The following is a 22,283-nucleotide window of genomic DNA, read 5'->3' on the forward strand; positions in this document are numbered from 1 at the left end:
GCGGCCTCTTTCTTTTTCCTGAGTTGCCTGATTTTGGGAGTAAACCATGGCTTGTTATTGTTGAAGGAGCGGAAGGACTTCGTTGGTACACACATGTCCTCACAGAAACTGATGTATGATGTTACAGTGTCTGTGTATTCATCGAGTGTGCCCGTTGAAGTTTCAAAGATGCCCCAAACAGTGCAGTCTAAGCATTCTTGTAGAGCTAGCTTTGCTTCATCCGTCCATTTTTTTCACAGTCTTGACAACCGGTTTAACACATTTGAGTTTCTGTCTGTATGTAGGTATTAAGTGGATTAAATTGTGGTCAGAAAGACCCAATGCTGCACGGGCGACCGATCGGTATGCATTTTTGATTGTTGTATAGCAGTGGTCTAGAATGTTGCCTTCTCTGGTGAAACAGTCGATGTGCTGCTTATATCTGGGAAGTTCACGGTTAAGATGTGCTCTATTAAAATCGCCCAAAATGATCAGGGGTGACTGTGGGTATTTTAGTTCGAGTTTGTTTACTTGTTCGGCTAGCGTTTGTATCGCTGTGTTAGCGTTAGCTTGTGGCGCAATGTAAACACCGACTAGTAAAAAGGAGGTGAACTCACATGGCGAGTAGAATGGCTTGCAGTTTAAAGACAGCGACTCCAGGTCCGGGCTGCAGTGTGCGTCGAGCTTCATGACATCAGTGCACCATTCTTCGTTGATATAGAAGCAAATCCCACCACCTTTCGATTTCCCTCATAGTTCCGTGTCGCGGTCGGCTCGGAGAAGGCGGAAGCCGGGTAGATGTAGCGCGGGATCTGGATGGCGGTCACTGAGCCAGGTTTCAGTGAAGCAGAGCGCAGCAGAACGTGCAAATGTTTTGTTGGTCTTTGTGAGGAGAAGAAGTTCATCCATCTTGTTTGGCAAAGATCGTAGATTAGCAAGATGGATCGATGGGAGCGGGGTTCGAAATCCGCGCAGCCGGAGCTTGACGAGCACGCCGGCTCGCTTCCCCCTCCTCCGGCGGCGTTTCCATGCTCCGTACAGCGCAGCCGCTCCGCTCGCGATTAGCTCAGAAAAACCTTGTGGATTTTCGTGTGCTGGTGAAAAAAGACCGAGCGTAGACTCCCCAATGCGCAGCAACTTTTCCCTCGTGTAAGTAAGCCGCTCAGGGTCGCCAAAATGGACGTGTCAGATTCAGAATCACAAGTGTGATGATGAGATGAACAATTATTAATGTCGTGTTGACCCCTGATATGAGCAGGCTTCATGAGTCCATGCACCAATGCTGATTGTGGATTATGTAAATTTATTTTCCTTGACTGCATTGAAAGTGACTGTGTAGCACATATCGTCTTTTATTGGATGCTATCCTGAGTCAAATGGACATTTTCCATTTTCTTGTAAAATGTGTCATGGAGCCACATGTATTGTTGTTTGATGCTGTGTGTTGCTTGCTGAACAATGAAGTTCTCTTTGCTCAAAAAGGTTGGATTAGCTAAGTCTTCTTCAATATCGACTGGTGAGGCACTATTTCCCTGCAATGAGATATGAAAATAGTCGCCCCAAAAAGGAAGGTTTTTGTTGGAATAATTGTAAATTATCTCATATTTTACTCTTTTCTATACTGGGAGTAACATGTTTGTTGATGAAGAAACAAGAACAATACCTTGACTATGTTCCTGAGACAGAAGACAACGGCAGCCACAGGACCTCTGACACTTACTTTCACACCCCCACACATTGTTATGTCGAGCTGCATATTCTTGAAAGCGGCAATGGCTGTGTAACGAGGCCACACCCTCGTATTGTCACGGTTCTGTTTTCGGTCTGGCCAGCAGGTGGCATGAGCACACTTCTGGGTGCACACCTGCTGCCAATCTATTATTATGGGACTCTGTAAATGAGGACTCTTCTGCTGTTCTCCTGTTGTTGCAGTATTGTTTATTGCCTTGCTGCTTCCATACTCATAGACCTATTTTTGCTCTCGATCTCGTCGTGTTTTTGCTTTTGGCTTCTCTGTACCATTTATTTTGCTTTTGTTTTTATTTTGTGGTTTGGCTTTTCTCGCGTGCATTTTGATACATAGTTTTTCGTTTGTAGACTCAGTTCTTGTTTTCTCCCCTTGCCTTTTGTTGCAAGCACTTTTTGTTTCGTGTTCTCCCTGTTCCCTGTTTGGACCAGCGTTTTATGTTAAATTCGTTGTCGGTTTGATTATATATTAAAGTATTCGTTTGTTACAGAGGCCTTGTTAGCGTCTACGTTTTTCGGGATTCTAAACATGCCCGAAACGTGACACGTGTCAATAAATAAGCAAGATTGACCTTCATTATGACATGTCTCAAATAAGGCCAGGATGGAATTTTTGAACGCCACTTGGAAATGGGAGGTCAGGAAAAGACCCCAAATTCATTTATCAGAGATGATCCCCATGTATTCGAAGACTGTGAATGGCAAAAAATCATCCATCCATCCATTTTCTTATCCGCTTGTCCTCACAAGGGTCGTGGGGCATGCTTAAGTCAAACCCAGTCTTTGGGCTGTAAGCGGGGGACACCCTCAACTGGTGGTCAGCCAATCGCAGGGCACACAGACACTAACAACCATCCACGCTCACACTCGCACTCACACCAAGGGACAATTTAGAGTTTCATTAACCTGCCATGAATGTTTTTGGAATGTGTGTGGGGGGGCGGGGGAGTACCCAGAGAAAGCCCACGCAGGGAGAACATGAAAACTCCAGACAGGATTGCCGTAATCAAACCCTGCACCTCTGCACTGTGAGGTAGACATGCTAACCATGAGGTAGACATGCTAACCAGTTGACCACCGGGGGCCGCTCGGTCTCAAGAGTGCACATTTAAATTTAACATTAAATGTATTCATTTATTTTCATCCAATCGTTCCTTCTAACAGAATGTCCCTTTGTGGGAAAGGACTATGGTACATGTCCTTGATGAATATGCAAGTATTTTAACAAAATATTGTACATGTATAACAACACATGCAATAAAATGCAAAAATATATGGTCCAAAAACTGTGAATAACACAAAAACTGCAGTATACAGTAGCGGTATGTGAACAAAATACAGTATAACAAGACACGTCACAAAATTAGGACTATTTGCTATGAAATTATACGAGTAACAGACCTGGAAGCTTTTCTTTCCACTCACTCTAACTTGACCTCCCCTCGATCACCACACAAGACAGTATTGCTCCGATGATGTCGTGCAACGAATTTTTGAAGCTTGCCACGGGCACACTTTGAAGACCTCGATGCCCATCGTTAGCGCTATGGAACTTGCCTTCTCTCTAATTAGCGGTCCAGTTCGTGGAAGGTTTTTAGGATGATAACAAGTAAAGCATTCCAGGAAACGTTCGTTTACTCGACTGTCCGTCGAGCCACAAGCAATTTACGCTGAGCAGCGAATTGGATGCATTCCTTCGTCATTATCCTTCCTCTTCGTTTGGATGCGACGATCTACAGGACGTAAATGTTAAATGAATGATATCAAAAATCGTTCGTGATTCCAAGAAAACCTATGACGATGGAGTAACTTACATGTCGCCGTATTGGATCCAATGAGAGTAAATAGCGGCGCGGAGACAATTATTCTGGATTATCGAATGGGACTGGTTTGAGGTTGCGCAACTGCATAGGGCTTCCGGATTCCGGGTACTAGAACTTCCCTTGTTATGAATCATCCTTCATGTGTCACGTTTCTGTTTGCTGTCTGGCCAGCAGGTGGCATGAGCAGACTTTCTGGCACACCTGCTGCCAATCTGTAATTAATAGATTCAGTATTTAAGGACTCCTCCGCCGTACACCTGTTGTCGGAGTATTGCCTATTGCATTGCTGTTTCGCTGTTCATTGACTAGTTGGCTTTAGACCTCGTCGTGATTCCGCTTTGTATTTCTCGGTACCCATGGTAGAGTAAGTACTGGTTCTGTTTTGTGATTTGGCTTTCTTGCGTGTATTTGTGATACATTGTTTTCGTTTGTAGTCCGGTCTTTTAGTGATGGGTCCATGAGGCCTCATGAGGCGTGTCGACACAATGACACACTGTGTTGATACTGTACTGATACTGTGTCGCTGACCACTGCCACCTGCTGGACCTTCAAAATCCCTGCAGCCAACCCACTTGACAGACTGAACAAACTGATTTGATGATGACGTGTATACAATGCACTACCTCACTCTACCCAATGACTGGGACTGAATGAGTTAAAAGCTCAGTGTAGCCACAAGCGCCATTGTTTATGTTGTTATTTATGCTGTTTATATTGTCTGTACTGTTCAGATTACATGTATTTTTTATTTAGTGTAGCTGCTATCCTTTCTTAGCTGTGTGTGTTTAATGCACAGCATGTTTACATGCATGTATGCACTGAGGATTGAGAGGAAGAAATTTCATCTATGCTGCATGTCATACATAAAGCATATTTGACAATAAAGATGACATTGACCCTTGACAATATCATTCACATCCATGCATTCATATTGTATCATTCAATGTGTTTCAATAATGTGAAAATCATGTGAATGAGGATGCTTGTGGGCTTTGTCTTCCCCATTTTTGATTTAGAAAAATAAGATGCTCCAGTGTTTTACATTTCAGTCTGTTGCATTTAATGCATGCTATTTCCCCTGTTGTGGAGAAGACACACACACAATGGAATAAGACATGTCAAAAATACGAGAGGCACTTGGTGAGACAAGGAGATTTTAATGAATACCTTTTTCTCCAAAAGGAGATCAAAATGGCTCTTCGCGGCGGACAATTTGTATTTGTCCGGAAGCTGCTCCATAATATGCACGTACTGTAGCAACGTCACTCGAGTGAAGCGCGTCTCAGCAGTGGATAGTCTGCTAGTCATCAAACTTGCGGTGTGCTCACTCTGAGTCACTTTCCGGAACTCCCCCTTATAGGCGGGACCTCTCAATCAACTGGAGTATGACGTACAGTACAAACGTTCATAAAGCACTTCTCATATAATAGTAGCCTATTATATGACAGCCGACATGACGCTAGAAGTCTGACGGACACATTTTTTTCTGATTATCAGTGTGTTTTCCATATTGCCCAAACATATTTTTACTCGAGCGAGGGTGAGGTCTAGCTTGTTTCGTCAATCGGCATCGTGTCGCCAGACGTACTTCCTTAGGATACACTGTGCGGCCTTTTGCTGCGTCAACGCCCCCTGCACTGAGTCGACGCCCCCTGGACTAAGTGCCGCAGCTTGCACTGCGAAGTCTGTGATGTCACTGCTACAGAAAGCGAAGGCCCGGCCCCCTCAGTGACAAGTCAGCGTTCATGCAGACTGCGAGTGCAGACATGAGTCAGGCGCTTCTATGTGCGATGATGGCTGCTTGGAGTCTTGGTAAGGTCATCTGAGGCCAAAGCCAAGTTCAACTGATGCCTGACCGCATTTGTGTCCTTTTTGTGACAGGATGGTGGCCAGATTTTTGCGGCCAGATGGTGCACCAGCAGGAGCGGGATGTCCACACCGTGGAGGGTGCAGCAGTGACGCTGGACTGCAGCTCTGACAGAGCAGGGAACATTGACTACATGGTGTGGTACAAACAAGAAGGCAACGCATCGCCCGAGTTCATCCTGAGCCCTTTTAAGATTGGTCATGGCAAGAAGGCGGAAAAGTACGTTGAAAGGTTTCGCTCCACCATGGATGCCAGCCCTCGGCACGCTCCTCTGTATATTGAACGCGTGAAGCCCATTGACTCGGGAGTTTTCTACTGCGGCTTGCAGACCACACTGACACATCCACTGGCGTGCCTGCACAAAAACATCTGCACCCGCCTCATCTCATCAGTGACTTTGGGGGCATGGCCTCACCGGAGTCCAGGAGTTACGGAGTTCGATTCTGAGTTCGGCCTTTTTGTAAGTACCGGTAGCTATTTTGTGAGTGTTGGGTAAATTTGCTGATTTGAATTTGTCAAATGAATGCTTCACATGTTTTGTCCTCATAAAGTTAATCGTGGAAAGTTCATGTTTATGCGGTACCATCTTTCAATCGCAAGAATTCTCTCACGCAGATGACACTCGTTCCCGTTTTTGCTGTCAACACACAGGGAACAAACTGCCGTCACCATAACTTTGGTCAGCTCCTGTGATTTTATATCTTTGAAGACATCACTGATGTCACACATATCGGCCCGTTGGATTTTCAAAGCAATGATTACATATTGTGAGAAAAAAAAAACAACGAAAGTGTTGGGTTGTATATTTTGATGGTTGAACATTTATCGGCAAACTTTACATTGTCAGCCAAGCAAGAAAGCTGTTAATATTTTTATATTTATTATTGAAAAATAGTAATTATTAATATTATTATTTGTAGTAGTAGCAGTTGTAGAAGTAGTGCTACGATTATGGTTATTTAAATAATGTTAATGAACCAGAATTTGTTACGTTTCGGACAAGCCGTATTAAGTTTGGACCCCCAAAGTGTAGACGTCAACAAGGTCTCCGTTGCAAAAATATGTTTTTAATACAAAAATCGCCACGACTAAGAGATAACATAAAGCGCTGGTCAAAACAAGGACCAGAGGGCACAAAAAACGAACAACAAAAAGCGCTTGCTCAAAAGGCAAGTGAGGAAACTAAGGAACACAAAGACAAACAAAAACAATGTATCAAAATACACGCAAGAGAAAGCCAAATCACAAAATAAAATCCAATACTTACAAAACCATTGGTACCGAGTAGTGATGGGTCCAGCGACACCGATGCTTTGACACATGCGCCGGGCTCACAGAGCAAACCACGTGTCGATGCATGTGCTGCTTCATTACGTCACGTGATTTACACGTGAACTGCATTGACACAGTCCAGGCTTCTAATTGACACACCGGCTGCGTTGACACAGTCCAGGCTGCTAATTGACACATCGACTGTGTTGACACAGTCCAGGCTGCTAATTGACACATCGGCTGCGTTGACACAGTCCAGGCTGCTAATTGACACGTGAACTGCACCGGTGCAGTTTAGACCGCATCGGCTGCTTGGCACAGTACAGGCTGCGCCACTTAGTCCAGGGGGCGTCGACTCAGTGCAGAGGGCGTTGACGCAGCAAAAGCCCGCCGCACAATGTTTATAAGGAAGTGGGTTTGGCGACACAATGCCACTTGCCGAAACAAGCCAGACCTCACTCACGATCGCTTGTCGAAGTTCGTGTCAGTGCAGACTTCGTGTTCGTGCCTTGCCTTCCTTGCCAATTATGGAGCAGAGACGCAAATCATCCGCCGTGTGGGACCATTTTGATGTCCTGGAGAATAAGGTATTATTTATTTATTTATTCAAATCGCCTTCTGTCGCCGAGTGCCTCTCAGATTATTGACATGTGTTGTACCATTCTAATCCGAATACATTTCAAGGTAACTCTTAGTTACTTCTTATTCACATTTCATTACAGGTGAAATGTCGAATTTGCCAAGTCGAATTGTCATACACCAACAGAAGCACCTCCACCATGCTGAGGCATTATCGGGCCAAGCATGAGAATGAAGTTCGCGATACACCCAGTATTACGCCAGGTATACAAACGTTCACTCATCTTTTCACGGTTGCTATGTTGATGATTTAATTGACAATCAGTAATTATTATTGGTTGACTCTCCACTCCATGTTTGACAATCAAGGTTCCAGGAAGCAGCTGTACTGGAAGGACCAACACACTTCTTTCCCAAACCTCTCCCACCTCGCAAAGGAGTTCCTTTGTACGCCAGCCTCATCCGTCCCTTGTGAGCGTGTGTTCTCCACAGCAGGAGAAATCGCTTGTAAAAGACGCAACAGGCTGAAGTTTAAAACATTGGAGCATCTTATTTTTCTCAATAAAAATTTGTGAAATAAAAGCCCACAAGCATCCTCATTCAAATGATCTTCACATTATTTGAACACATTGAATGTTGCAAAATGAATGCATGGATGTGAATGATATTGTATACACTTCATCATCAAATCGATGAATGACCTTATGAAAATGTTTTGCAACAGTTGTAGATGCAAAACCGTGCTGGCAGCTACATAATAGATAAAAGAAAAATATCCCAAACCATAGGGATCCTCCCAAAAACTAAGGATGTGCTGAATAAGAGATCCTTGTACACCTTATACTTTTATTACTTCCATATTTGACCTATTGTGTGGGAATATGGGGAAATGCCAGTAAAACACTGTTTTAAAACTACAATACAAAGCAATCGGAACAATCACTGGCTCCAAATGGACGGAACCCACAAATCCACTGTTTATCAAATTAAACAATGAAATCTCATGACCTGATTGACTTCAAAATCGGCCAATTAATGTACAAAGCACACAATAATAACCTTTGCCAAAAGATCCAGAAGCTTTTTAAAATTCGAGAAAGTTGTCATAATTTAGGGGGTACTAATCTATACAAAAAAATCCAAAACACGAACGAACATCACACAAAGGAGTGTATCTGTAATAGGTGTAAATCTGTGGAATGATTCTGAAACGGACCAGTAAAATGAGGAACTCTCTTGCTGAGATTAAAAATGAATTCGAGAGTAGTACAAGACAACTACACAAATCAGAATTAAGGTGATAAATTCGATACACTCATGAAATATAGCAATACATCAGAAATACATTGATGAGATTATTTAATATATTAATGAAATGTAGCATCCATTATGAATATGAGAAAATCGACATATACATGTGCTCTAAAGAGTATGTACTGTATATACAAACCTAATGTTGTAAAAATGTATTAGTACAGCATACATAAGGGTAAAAGCATTTGTTGATATTTAGACTTTCTTTCCTATTTAGAAAAATGATCAATTCATATATAAGAAGGGGTAGGACTCGGGGTAGGTTTTTTGCTTCTTTCTACTCCTTTGAACACATATTTGTGATGATGACTATTTTCTTTTCCTTTTTTTATATCTTACCTTCACCTTTTGCCAATTTATTACTGAATTGTATATTTTATATGTTGAATATACAAAACAATTTATCAGTCAGTTCAGTCTGTTAAGTGGGTTGGCTGCAGGGATCTTGAAGGTCCAGCAGGTGGCAGTGGTCAGTGACACAGTATCAGCACAGTGTCAACACAGTGTGTCAGTGTGTCGACACGCCTCATGAGGCCTCATGGACCCATCACTAGTACCGAGACTTCAAAAGCGAAACACGACGAGATCTATAGCAAGAATAGTCTATGAGCATGGAAACAGCAAGGCATAAACAATACTCCGACAACCAGAAGACAGATTGCAGGTGCTTAAATACACAGTTCCTTAATTGACAGATTGGCAGCATGTGTGCAGCCAGTAAATGCGCTCAGTCTGCCACCTGCTGGCCAGGCCCAGAACAGGAACATGACAGAATTCAACACCTATTTCAGATTTCCACTGGGTTTTTTGTTTTTTTTTTTGCTACTTATTCTTTAGTTCTTTCACAAAGGGTTCCAACAAAATTCACCATGCACAGTTCGCGTTGTGCAATTTGGGTTAGAAATGGAGCAGGACGATACAGGTCACGATATCGTCTTCCGGCGTTGTGCTTTCGCCATCTGTTGGTCAATAAGATAAATGCTGTCGGTGATAACTTCATGGAATCGAAAACGAAACCCGTATTTCGATTTGTATTTCGATTGTTATACGGTATTCTTTTTTTCGTTGAAAATTTAAAAATCTTGCTGTTTAAATATTCAAACACAAGTCAAATAACGACATGTTTTTGTACTTTTAATATCTCTTTTCAAACAGAATATCCAGTTACCAAAAGAGCAACGGACAACACTGGTCAAACTGCAAATGCAGAAATGTATTATAAAGGAAATGCGTGCATCAAAATATGCAACATACACGTGACAATTACATTATTGAACAATAAATGAGAATTGTGCTTAATGTAAAAGCAAAGAATAGACTAAAGAATAAAAATTATGGTTATTTAACTTTAAAGTGTGCCCTCGTCGTTTTTTGCCCTCTTTCGTTCATGTTCTCTCTCAGAAGAGGTTTTTGCCTGGCGATTTGTCAAGAACTGACACAAGGACTTTTGCTCCAACAATCGGATTCCAACAATCCTTTGAAAATGTCTAAGGCAAACATCAGCATAGTGATTGCCCGACTGGTGAATTGTTAGGTTGATTGTTCTTAGTTATCATACATTTGCATATTATTCATGATAAATATTTCGAAATATAATGCTTTTCATGAAGATATGCTCACATCTATAAGATAAGAATGCTTAGTGCACTGGGAGGCAGTTGTAACAATTGCACACATGTACGTAATTTACACTCACGTACACACACATAGTCAAACAAGTTCAGTGTGTCTTCAACAGCCCTCATTCTTTAGGTTGGACACACCCATGTATTAGATTCCCAATAAATGAGAGTTGATTTTAGGGACAACTAAAATCAACGCTTCTTCTCGTTCCCCCCTGGTACCAGAATTTAGTCTACTGTCTACTCCTTGTGTTTTATGTCTGAATGTCAAATTGATGGACCTGACATGAACACTTTTTCTGGGTGATTCACGTTTACATAAAACGGTCAACCCTCATGGCCCGAGGGGCAAATGACAAGGATGCTGCATAGACATGTATCTATTTACCGATCTACACACACAGACACACACGCAGAGTTCCTTTTTAGCCAATAGGATGCCAGAATGATCCTCGGTAATAGTCAATGGCAGAGCAGCTCTCAGTATGTTGCGTTCAGAGCTGCGAATAGCTGCCCATTCTGTATTTTTACCTTTTCGTATCTTGAAATTTCCTTCGCAACAAGAGGCAATATTTTTCTGTTCAGGCGTTTCGTAACTTGAAAACTTCATCCGAATAGACATTCGTAAGTAGAGAAACCAATGCAAAAGTAAAAGGCAGCTTGGGCCGTGGCTTCACGTGATCAGGGAGGAGCTTCAGTTACACGATGAGATTGTGAGTTCAGAGCTTGAGTTCAGAAGGAGAAGCAGAGTTGACAGAAATGTCTTCAGTATGTTGCTGTCAGCTTGGTTGCTGCTCATGATCACTTTGCTGTTCATCATCGAGCTGGTGGCGGTCACGACTGAAATGCTGGCATCAAAAGGCAGTCGGGTGACACTGTCATACGTTTATGCCAAAATGTCAATGAGTAGTCATTATATATTCTTGTACAAACAACTTCCTGGACAAGCGCCACACTTCCTTTCCCCCTTAGGAAAAGGCAAACCATTAAATGGCAGGACCAGAATGTCGGTCAGCATGACAGGTAGCGAGTGCACCGGCACATCGAGAATGTGTCGCTTCAGCACTCTGCAGTTTTCTACTGTGCTGTGACTCCCACAGTGGCATACATGCCACATTCTCGTTACAAGAACATTTCCTGCTCCTGAACTCATCACACTCACCTCTTACAGAGGAACGGTTTATCGAGTATCCAAACCCCAATTCTGAAGTTTGGATGTTGATCTGCAAAATTGAAATAAAATTGAAATACTTTTTTTCCACCCTAGTGGGCTGTGGTCTGAGGAGTCCACATTTAAATTTGTTTCTGGTCATCAAGGTTTTTGAAGGGCACTGTTGTTCGACACCTTATCATGGGGCTTCGTGTGTACCAGAAGAAGCCTCCTCAATGGCTTATAAGCCAATATTTTGGTCGGTGAAGGCCCTCGTTATCGAGGAATGCGGCCCCCAGGACAAGGCGACGGCTCCTGGTGCTTGTGTCTCCGATGACTGTGGAAGCCCAGTCTTCCCCGAAAACCCCGCCCGCAGGATTGACAGAAGTGGGTTGGGGGCCGGGCGGTTGCCGGGCCCTCTCCTTCCTCCGCGCTCGCCGGTCCTCCTCCGCAGCGACGCGTGGAGTCGAGTATCGAGGACCCGGACCCCGCACCGCACAGCCCCACGCCAGGCCGCCCGATCCGCGGCCAGGTAAGCCCACTGTGCCGGCAATCCGGGAATCCGGCATCGCTGAAGATGACCCTTAGCTGATCTTTGAATCATTTTTTCGGGCCACCGCGGGGACAGGTGCCCTCCAGCAACTCCGCGTAGAGGAGCTGCTTCGGGAGACGGTCGTCGCTCATACGCTGCACGTGGCCGGCCCACCATAGTAGGGCCAGGGTGATCATGGCCTCGATACTCGTGAGGCCAGCCCGGGTGAGGATCTCATTATTAGTCACTCTCTCCTCCCAGGAAACGATGAGGAGAGATCTGAGTCGTCCTTGGTGGAACCTCTCGAGCCTCTTGATGCTGCTCCGATAGAGGGTCCAACATTCGGCGCCATAGAGAAGGGTCGGGAGGACGACAGACTTATACACCATGATCTTCGTGTTGGTGGAAATGGCGTGATTCCTGAAGACCCGACGACCGAGGCGTCCAAAGGCTGTGTGGGCTGGCTGGATACGGTGAGTGAGGTCCTCCGTGAGGCCGGCGTCCTGCTGGATAATGCTGCTCAGGTAAGGGAACGCAGAGACCTGCTCGATGGGTTCGTCGTCTATGGTGATTTGGGGTGGACGATGGTTCAGGTGGAGGGTCTTTGTCTCTTTGGTGTTGACGGAGAGGCCAAAGGTCCTGTACGCCGCGGCGAAACCGTCCGCGATGAGCTGTAGGCCCCCGGAGGAGTTGGAGACTGCAGCATTGTCATCAGCGTACTGGAGTTCGCTGACGGTCGTGACCATGGTCCCCCGCCTGCTCCTCAAACGGCTGAGGTTGAAGAGCGACCCTTCAGTTTGGTAGCGTAGAGGACAGGGGTGACGTGGTGGATGAGTGTGGCGATGTAGAGGCAGAACAACGTCGGCGCCACCGTGCAGCCCTGTTTGACACCGGTCCGAACCGGGAATGGGGGAGTCATTTCGCCCTGAGTCAGGACGCAACCCTTCATGCCATCGTGAAACAGCCGGATGAGGGATATGAATTTGGGGGGGCAGCCTTGACGTTCCAGCACTTTCCAGAGTGCTGCTCGGGGCACAGAATCAAATGCTTTGGCCAGATCATAAAAGATAGCGTGGAACTCCCTCTGCTAGAGGGAGGAGCTGTCTGGCGCAGAACACCATGTCCGCGGTTCCCTTTCCTGGACGGAAGCCCGCCTGGGACTCCGGAAGAACCCGCTCAGCGAGACAGGTGAGTTGGTCGGCCAGTTTACGACAGATGAGTTTTCCAGCAGTTGACAGCAGGGAAATTCCACGATAGTTTCCACAGTCGAGTTTGTCGCCCTTCTTGAATATCGTGACAATGACGGAGTTCTTCAGTTCCCCACGCACCGTCTCCTTGACCCAGCATTGAAGGATGAAGGTGTGGAGGCGGGTGAGGAGATTTGCCCCCCCAGCTTGTAAAAGTTCTACGGGGATGTCGTCGATTCCAGCAGTTTTGTTCTTCCTCATCCTCCTCAGGGCTCCGGAGATCTCCCGGAGAGTCGGCAGCTCCGTCATCCAGTGTTGCACGGGGTGCTGGGGGACAGGATCGAGGAAGCCGTCTGTTGCGCATGTCGGACGATTCAGGAGCTCCATGAAATGCTAATTCCATCGCTGGTAAGTATCCTCCTTTTCCTGCAGGATTGTGCCGTCCTTTGCCTTCACAGCCATTGGAGGACTGTGAGCCGGACCGATGATCTTCCTCATTGCTTCGAAGTAGGATCTGGTATCGTGACGGTCAGCGAAACTCTTCATTTGGTGGGCAAAGTTGACCCACCATTGATTTTGGATTCTCCGGCTCTCTCTCTGTGCTTCACTCTTGGCCGCCCGGTAGGCTTCTTCAAGTCTCTTGGAGGAAACGCAGTTCTGCCATGCAATGCGAGCCTCTCTCTTTCTTGAAATCATTGGCTCAATTTCTTCCAGGTTTTCGGCAAACCAATCGGGATTTCTTCTCTTCTGGACCTCTTCCGCGGATTTGGTGAGCGCAGTTTTCAAGTGCTCCCAGTCTGAGTGGACAGTGGCAGGAAGCATCCGAGGTTGAGTGTCCATCCGTGAGGGATGTCTGGTACTGTTCGAGGACTTCGGGATTCCTCAGCAGCCCAACATTGAAACGTATCCTCTTGGGGATCTTCTTCCTTCTTTTCGCAGGCACGATCTTCAGCCTAAGTCTTGAGGCTACAAGCCTGTGATCGGACCATCCGTCATCTATGGAGCGGATGGCCCTCGTGACCATGACGTCCGCTCGGTCGCAGATGCGGGTAAGGACGTAATCGATCAGGTGCCAGTGGCCGTCTTGGATGTTGCCAGGTGGTCTTGTGCTTGTTGGCCATCCGAAACAGTGTGTTGGTTATTACCATCTCCGTCTCTGCGCAGAGACCAAGGAGTAGTTCTCCATTTTTGTTGCAGTTGCCAACGCCTTCCTTCCCCAGAATCTCTCCCCAAAGCTGATGGTCCCGGCCCACCCGCGCGTTGAAATCCCCCAGAACCAAGAGCTTATCCCGGTGGTTGACGCGGAGGATCAGGCCACGCAGCGCGGCATAGATGGACTCCTTCGCCTCCTCCGAGGCGTCCAGGGTAGGTGCTAGGCGCTGATGATCACAAGGGATTGGGATTGACACAGAGGTAGGGTGATGGACATGAGTCTCTCAGAAGTTCTTACGGGGATGATGTTGTGATCCCTAACCAGACGTGACTTAATGCAGAACCCTACACCGTGAATTCTTCTCTCCTCCACAGCTCGTCCGCTCCAGAAAAAGGTGTACCCATGCCGAGCCTCCTCGATCTGCCCGGCACGAGGGAGATGGGTCTCGGAGAGTCTCGGGAGCTTCTGAATCTCAAGGGCGATGATGGCAGTCCTGCGCTCCGGTCTTTTTGCTCTTGCATTGTCCATCAGGGTTCGTACATTCCAAGCGCCGATTTCCAGGAAAGCAGTCCGGTTATTGTATTTGTATTTGTTTCGCCCGCATGAAGGATGAATCTGCTGGAGGCGGGTCTCCAGCCGATCGGTGGCGGTGATGGGCGTGTTTAGGCCGCCTTTTATTGGCCCTTCCTCGGATTGAGGGGAGCAGCGCTACGACTAAAGAGTCCTGCTCCGCCACCGTGGTTGCTGCCTCTCCCCTGCACCATCACCAGTTCGCAAGGGGGGGCGACCATCGTGCCACGGCCGCCGACGTGTGGTTGTGGAACTAGGGACGTGGGCCCTCATCTGAGCCTGTCCCCGACGCCCCGCGCCACCGCCGCCGGACTTCTTGAGTTGAGGGGATCAGGAGAGGGGGGAAACGGGTTGAGGGGGCAGGAGGGGGAGGGGGGAGAATCGCCATCCTAGGAGCTATGTAGCGTGAGGGAGGGGGACGGGTCGCGACCCCGCCCCCGCACTTCGACCCCGTGGCCATTGTCCACGGCAGCGCGGTGGCCGACGGTGGTGGTCCAGGGGGTCTGCAGCACCCGAGGTTGGACCGTGGGTGCGCCGGGCCCGGTGTTTTATTTTGAAGGGTGGGCATTCCTTCATAACCAAGGGGGATGGTCGGGTTGGGGATCCGATCCCCGGGCATGCGAAAGGTCCGCATAAATATCGATCCGGAGACCAACAAGGGCCAGTGCTGCTGACTGCTACTGCGCATCCCCACTCTGCGCACGAATATGAACACAACTTTGATGACCTCACTGTTAAATGCAATAAAGTACCAACAACGACCATCCAATTATCGCCCTGAAATCAGACCTGTTGAAAAATTACAGAAAGCAATGCTCCTCGTTCTACCTGACCTTCATTTCCTCCACACATCAATCATCCTGTCCCAGTCAGCTTTTGAGACAGAAACCATCACCGCTGTCATCTGTGGCGCAGGTGCCATGGCGACCGCTTCCTGTGGAAAGAGCAGCAGAGACACAAATGATATCACGCACACCAACACTCACATTGAAATAGCTGAAGTCACTTTTAACTCATGCTCACAAAATAAATAACAATAGGCTTGCTAAATGATGTGGGTTTTTTTTTTTTTTATGTGTGGGTTCTTTGTATGCAGCGATGGCTGTTTGAAAGTGCTCTATAAATACTGGTGACTTGACTTGACTTGACTCTCATTCATCCAGGTCTATATTGTTGATTTTTTTTTCAAAATGGCTTTCTACTATTTGAACAATTAGTAATCATGCTGATTTTATATCTTCTTTGTATTTTATTCATGACTTTTTAGTTTCTCTGGATGTAGAATCTTGGTGGCCTCTTTTGAATCATCCCAAAAAATAAGGAAGCAACAGCCTTTTAAAAAAAATTCTTTTATTCAATTTTTGTTGATATAATGACGCATTTTATAGCTCACTGACATGCAAAAAGTGACAAGTTCTAACACAAGCACAGCAGGAAATGGTAGCGGTGGCGCCGCGCTGGCTATTCTGGTGCGCCGAACCACAGGCCCAGTGTCATGACACAGTTGATGGCGAGCGTCTTGGCGTAGATGAGGCGGAGGGTGAGGACGGAGATACATTGTTTTTAGTTTGTATTTGCGGTCTTTATTTTTTTCCCTTGCCTTTTGTGCAAGCGCTTTTTGTTATTCGTTTTATGTTCCCTCTGGTCCTTGTTTTGACCAGCGCTTTATTATGTTACCTCTTTGTCGGTGCCATTATTGCATTAAAACATATTTTTGTTACGGAGACCTTGTTTACTTCTACGTTTTGGGACCCAGACTTAACTCGGCTTGTCCGGGACGTGACAGAATACTCCGATCATTATGGAACCCATAGACATGAATAAGATCCTGACCACACGTGAGTCCAGCTGTCGTGTTAACGTGGATAACTTTTAATGAGCTTTCCCGAAGCATGTATTCTTTCTCCAGTAACTCTCTCGTCTCCCGCTCTCGACGCACACCCCTGACGTATTCGCCCCGCGACTCTATCGTCATGCTGTACACAATTACACCACAACCGCCTTGACCATCCATGGGCCTCACATTTGACCAGCCATTAGGCTATGAGAGTGATTCTACCAAGGTGGCGTTTGTTATGAGCCTATTGACTGGTCAGGTGGCGTCATGGGCAGTGGAGGTGAGCAATGCTAAGCCCGTACTTCGGTCTTACTTTCCAGATTTTGTCGCCGAGTTTTGTCGTGTGTTCCACCATCCGGTTATGGGAAGAGAGGCCGAAGGACGGCTATTGAGTATTCGACAAGGGAAACAATCCGTTGCCGAATACTCAATTTATTTTCGTATCTTGGCCGCACAGAGTGGTTACGATGACCGCACTCTTTGTGGCTTGTTTCGGCACGGATTAAACACGTCCGTAAAGGATGTACTGGCAACCCGTGATGACAGCACCACTTTACCTTATTAGCCTTTCCCTCGTTGCAGACAATCATTTGCGGGAACGCGAGCGGGAACGTGGAGAAGCACGGGAGGACGCCCATTCCCAGCTCCGTCGTGCGGGTGGTCGGCTGACTTCCCACGAGTCCTGGCATCCATCCAGACAAAGAGCAGCCCTCCGGTACCCGGACCACCAATACCGAGTGGGAGCCCATGCAGTCGGGTGGTGGAAGTGTGGGACTGGAGGAGAGATGGCCCCGGATTCGGGAACAATCCTGCTTCTACTGCGGCCAACAAGGACATCGAGTGGCCGACTGTCCCGCGACCCCGACCCACCTTGCGACGCGCACCGACAACTGTAAGTTTGCATCCAGCACCGTCTCACTGGAGCCGAGCAGGGAGAAGTCCGGTTGGGTACTTCAGAAGAGACTAGAGTTAGACGGTACTGTTTACGGTACCTCACGGGCTCTTCCTATTCGGGCACTGGTGGACTCGGGGGCGGATGATTGCTTTTTAGACCCTATGTTGGCAAACGAACTGTGTTGTCAGGTGGAGGAGTTAACGGACATAAAAAGCGTTTACGATTTGGATGGAGGACTCTTGGCGGAGGTGAAAAGGATCACCTGCCCACTAAGGTTACGGGTTTCCGGTAACCACGTTGTATACAGGAGGTTTTACTTAATGAGATCCCGTTCCGTTAGTGTTGGGGTTGCCACGGTCAAGGACCCATAATCCCGTCATCTCCTGGGAACGTCCCGCTATCGAGAATTGGAGTCCGTTTTGTTATGCTCACTGTTTGCAGTCGGCCGCCGACCACCGAAGGCCGGCACGTAACAATCGACAGGAAGCGATTTGTTTGGATAATGTCCCGAATAATACCATGATCCGCGTCAAGTATTTAGCAAGGACCGCGCTCAGCCCTTGCCGCTGAACCGACCGTATGATTGTGCCATCAAATTAATGAACGACGCCCCTCTTCCAAGTTCGCGTTTTTATCAGGTTTCTCACACAGAACGAGAGGCGTTAAGGGAATATATAGAAAACTCAATCGCGGCTGGCCTTATCAGGCCCTCTCGCTCCCCTTTGGGGGCGGGTTTTTTTAATAGAAAAGAAAGACAAGTCGTTGCACCCTTGTGTCGACTATCAGGGTTTAAATGAGATAACCATCAAGAATAAATATCCCCTCCCATTATTGGACTTGGCGTTCGCCCCTCTAAAATCTGCCACTGTTTTCTCCAAATTAGATCTGCGCAGTGCTTACCATCTGGTCCGGGTTCGGGAGGGGGATGAATGGAAGACGGCATTCAAGACCCCTCTAGGTCATTTTGAATACTTGGTCATGCCATTCGGATTAACCAATGCGCCGGCCGTATTCCAGAGTCTCATCAATGATGTGTTGAGAGATTTTTTGAATGTCTGTTGTTTTGTGTATTCGGATGACATTTTGATATTTTCGCGTACCCTTCATGAGCACCAACACCATGTCCGACTTGTGCTACAACGCCTGTTGGAGAACCGACTATATGTCACGGCTGAGAAATGCGAGTTTCATGTCGAGTCGATCTCATTCCTGGGTTTTGTGATTGAGAAGATGCAGCTGAGAGCGGACTCTGCCAAGATTAAAGTGGTGGTGGAGTGGCCTACACCTACCACCAGGAAACAGTTGCAACGTTTCTTGGGTTTTGCCAATTTTTACCGCCGGTTTATCCGGAATTATAGCCAGAGAGTCCTACCTCTGACCCGGTTGACCTCAGTCAAGGTTCCATTTAGATGGGACACCGACGCCGACAATGCATTTTTAGGACTGAAGAAGGCCTTCACTAACCCCCCGGTTTTGCAACATCCTAACCCAGCTTTTCCTTTTGTTGTAGAGGTGGATGCTTCAGATTCAGGTGTGGGGGCAGTACTGTCGCAGAGATCCCCAGTTGACCAGAGATTGACCTTGTGCCTTCTTCTCACGTCGTCTCAGTCCAGCCTAAGCCAACTATGACGCGAGGAACCGACATATTGCGGATCGCCGCCGTCGCCCTGCGCCAAGCTATCAGGTGGGGCAGAAGGTATGGCTGTCCACGAATGATCTATGACTGGTGGGGACGTCGCGCAAGTTGGGGCCTCGCTTCTTGGGACCGTTCGAGGTGGAACGGTCCCATCAACAGCCCCGTCTCCGTCAGGCTCCGGCTGCCACCCTCCATAAGGTGCACCCCGTCTTTCACGTTTCCCTGATTAAGCCTGTGACCGCCAGCCCCCTGGCTCCTCCACCCACATCACCTCCTCCTCCACGGATTATTGACGGCGACCCGGTGTACACAGTGTGGGAAATCATGGACTCTCGGCGCAGGGGTAAGGGGCTACAGTACTTGATTGACTGGGAGGGCTACGGCCCGGAGGATCGGCAATGGTTCCCCCGCTCCTGGATCTTGGACCCGTCCCTTCTCCGCGCTTTCCCTGCTGCACACCCGTCGAAGCCGGGTGGTCCGCCAGTAGGCGTCCGTTGAGGGGGTGGGGGTACTGTCATGATTCTGTTTTCGGTTTGGCCAGCAGGTGGCATGAGCGGACTTCGGTACGCACCTGCTGCCAATCTGTGATTAGTAGACTCTGTATTTAAGGACTCATCTGCCGTGCACCTGTTGTCGGAGTATTGTTTCTTGCATTGCTGTTTTCTGTGCTCATAGACTATTTGGCTATTGACCTCGTCGTGTTTCGCGTTTTATACTCTCGGTACCCCCGCTTTTTGTAAGTATGATTTTTGTTTTGTGATCTGGCTATTGGCTCGCGTGTATTTTGATACATTGTTTTTAGTTTGTATTCGTGGTCTTTATTTTTCTTCCTTGCCTTTTGTGCAAGCTCTTTTTGCTATTCGTTTTATGTTCTCTCTGGTCCTTGTTTTGACCAGCGCTTTATGTTACCTTTTTGTCGGTGCGATTATTGCATTAAAACATATTTTTGTTATGGAGACCTTGTTTACGTCTACGTTTTGGGATCCAGGCTTAACTCGACTTGTCCGGGACCTGACACCAACATCACGAACGACTACTTTTTTCGTGTTTAATTTTATTTAATATCTAAATCAAGATGAAAATAAAACAGCCATTTAGATTTTTTTCCAGTGGGCCACTTTGGGTTATGGTGCTTACTGTAGTTTTGAAGAAATTGCTGGTTCCTGACATGTCTAATATGCAACAATACCTTTCATATTATGTCCGTGACAGTTTGTGAACGTTTCACACAAAGCATGTAAACATGGAACGACTAAACTTCATTTAAATGTTTCCACTCACCAGGCTCAATACTCAATCTGGTTCCACATCCAAATGTCAACTACACATTCAGACAATGTTAGGCTCAAACAAAACAAAACAAAAAAATAACATGAACTAGCTAAGTTTCTGTTTCAGATTTTAATTAAAACAAAACTAAGTACCGGTAATTATCTTCCACCCCCCCCCCCCAAAAAAAAATCCCACTTACAAGTTTCCACCCACCGTCGATCTGGTTCCACTTCCAAAAAGTAACCTGTTGCATCCTGTCACACAAAGGTTGCTTCCTTTACAAGGACCTCCTGAGATCTGTTTTGAACTTGCAAACCTCAACAGGTTGCACGGTGTAAAAAAATTGACACAAAAAATGTATTTCATCTTGTTTTATCTCATTTTTTTGAGGTAGTGACACAATTAGGGTTGTGATACATCAAAGCCAAACTTAACGAGTCTCCACAGTCAGTCTGGTACCGCTTCCAAAAAGTACTCTCCAGTTTCTTGACACACATCAGTTGGTCCCTGTCAGAGATTTTCTTGGACAAAGTTAAAGAAATGACTCGGCACATAAAAAAATTGTCTTCAATATCGGCGGGAGCGGATCTCTGAGAGCAAACGACGGTTTAGTTGCTCCGCGATCACACTAGAGCTCCCTTCCCGCCAATTCAGACTTTTATTGTAACATACAAGGAAAAACTGCCCCCGATATTTGCATACCGCACCGACGGTCCGGCCCCTCGGTAGTGATTGGTTACCTGTTTTTAAACATTGAACCACTAGTACGTTGGCGCCTTTTCTGTCTGGTCTACATCGAATTAACATGTTGCAGACTTTGCGGATGGCCAATGTCGCCTGGGCGCGACGGATGTTCTCAATTCATCTTTTGTTGTTCAACCGCTGTTCCCGAATTATTCATTCCCCTTTTGTGACTGAGTTTCGCCCTCTTCCCTGTAATCGCCCACCTGTATTGACGTGCTAATTGTGGACTTCAACAGCCATCCGGCTTTGTGCACAGGAATTTGGGGGTGCTGGATACGCACCCAAACGTTTAGATGTGCCCAGATTAAATGAAACTTTAAACATGATACAATTTTGCTCATAGATTCCTCTAACGGTCCCATAACAAAAACCCGAAGTGAAATTTTGACAACAGCACAATCAGAATACTTATGGGGCTGAGGTGGTATTATGATAATTTTCCAGCCTGAAGGTCGTGGGCCCAATCCTGAGTCCGAGTGACCATGCTCAAGCATCCTTGAGCAAAATACCAAAGCCCCAACTTGGTCCTGATGCTGATGAGGATTGTTAAAGTGCTTTAAGTGCCTTCAAAAGCGTGATACAAGCAAAATCCCATTTGTTATTTACCTTCAGTTTTCCACACACAACTAAAATGTATTGTCAGCGTACCAATTATCTGTTCGTTCCAGCTGCATGTATGGGAAATTTTACCAGTTGCGACACTCAAACTAGTTTCACAACAGCGTTCCACATCTTCACAGTGGCATCCCTCAGGGCAAGGTTACTTGTCCACTAGACTTTCATGTCATCCATGTCGACTGGACACCCTCCTCCTAGTGTCTGTGATATCTTGAAACATATTATTTTATAGCATAGCAAATTTTTATCGTGTTGCCATGGCACTTGAGGCAATAAAAGGAAGATTCGCGGCAGAAGCAAGCATCTGCATGTTTCCCCGAAAAATTGAGTGGAGAAAGAAAAACAAGTGTTCACAGATAATTCTGTCAAAACAAGGAGGTGGAAAACGCAAGCTACCGTATATATTAAGATCATCCTGAATTCGTACGTAATGTTATAAACTACAGGAAATGTGTCCGACATTAATGGTGGCCCAATGGCTTTATGG

General features: G+C 46.5%; 1 long non-coding RNA gene and 1 gene segment (V, D, J or C); both read left to right on the plus strand.

The window, feature by feature from the left end:
* The first annotated feature begins 5,265 nt into the window (after positions 1–5,265).
* On the plus strand, positions 5,266–6,234 carry LOC127593750 (T cell receptor alpha variable 20-like). The segment is given in 2 exon segments: positions 5,266–5,360; positions 5,442–6,234. Coding segments are annotated over 2 exon segments (537 nt in total).
* A 5,771-nt stretch (positions 6,235–12,005) lies between these two features.
* Positions 12,006–15,095, plus strand: LOC127593765 (uncharacterized). Its single transcript, XR_007960492.1, has 8 exons — positions 12,006–13,072; positions 13,142–13,255; positions 13,342–13,692; positions 13,786–13,898; positions 14,011–14,120; positions 14,269–14,436; positions 14,599–14,756; positions 14,833–15,095. It is a non-coding gene; the product is annotated as an uncharacterized LOC127593765 (long non-coding RNA).
* The last annotated feature ends 7,188 nt before the right edge of the window (positions 15,096–22,283 follow it).

Source organism: Hippocampus zosterae, chromosome 21, assembly GCF_025434085.1.
Source record: "Hippocampus zosterae strain Florida chromosome 21, ASM2543408v3, whole genome shotgun sequence".
Lineage (NCBI taxonomy): Eukaryota > Metazoa > Chordata > Actinopteri > Syngnathiformes > Syngnathidae > Hippocampus > Hippocampus zosterae.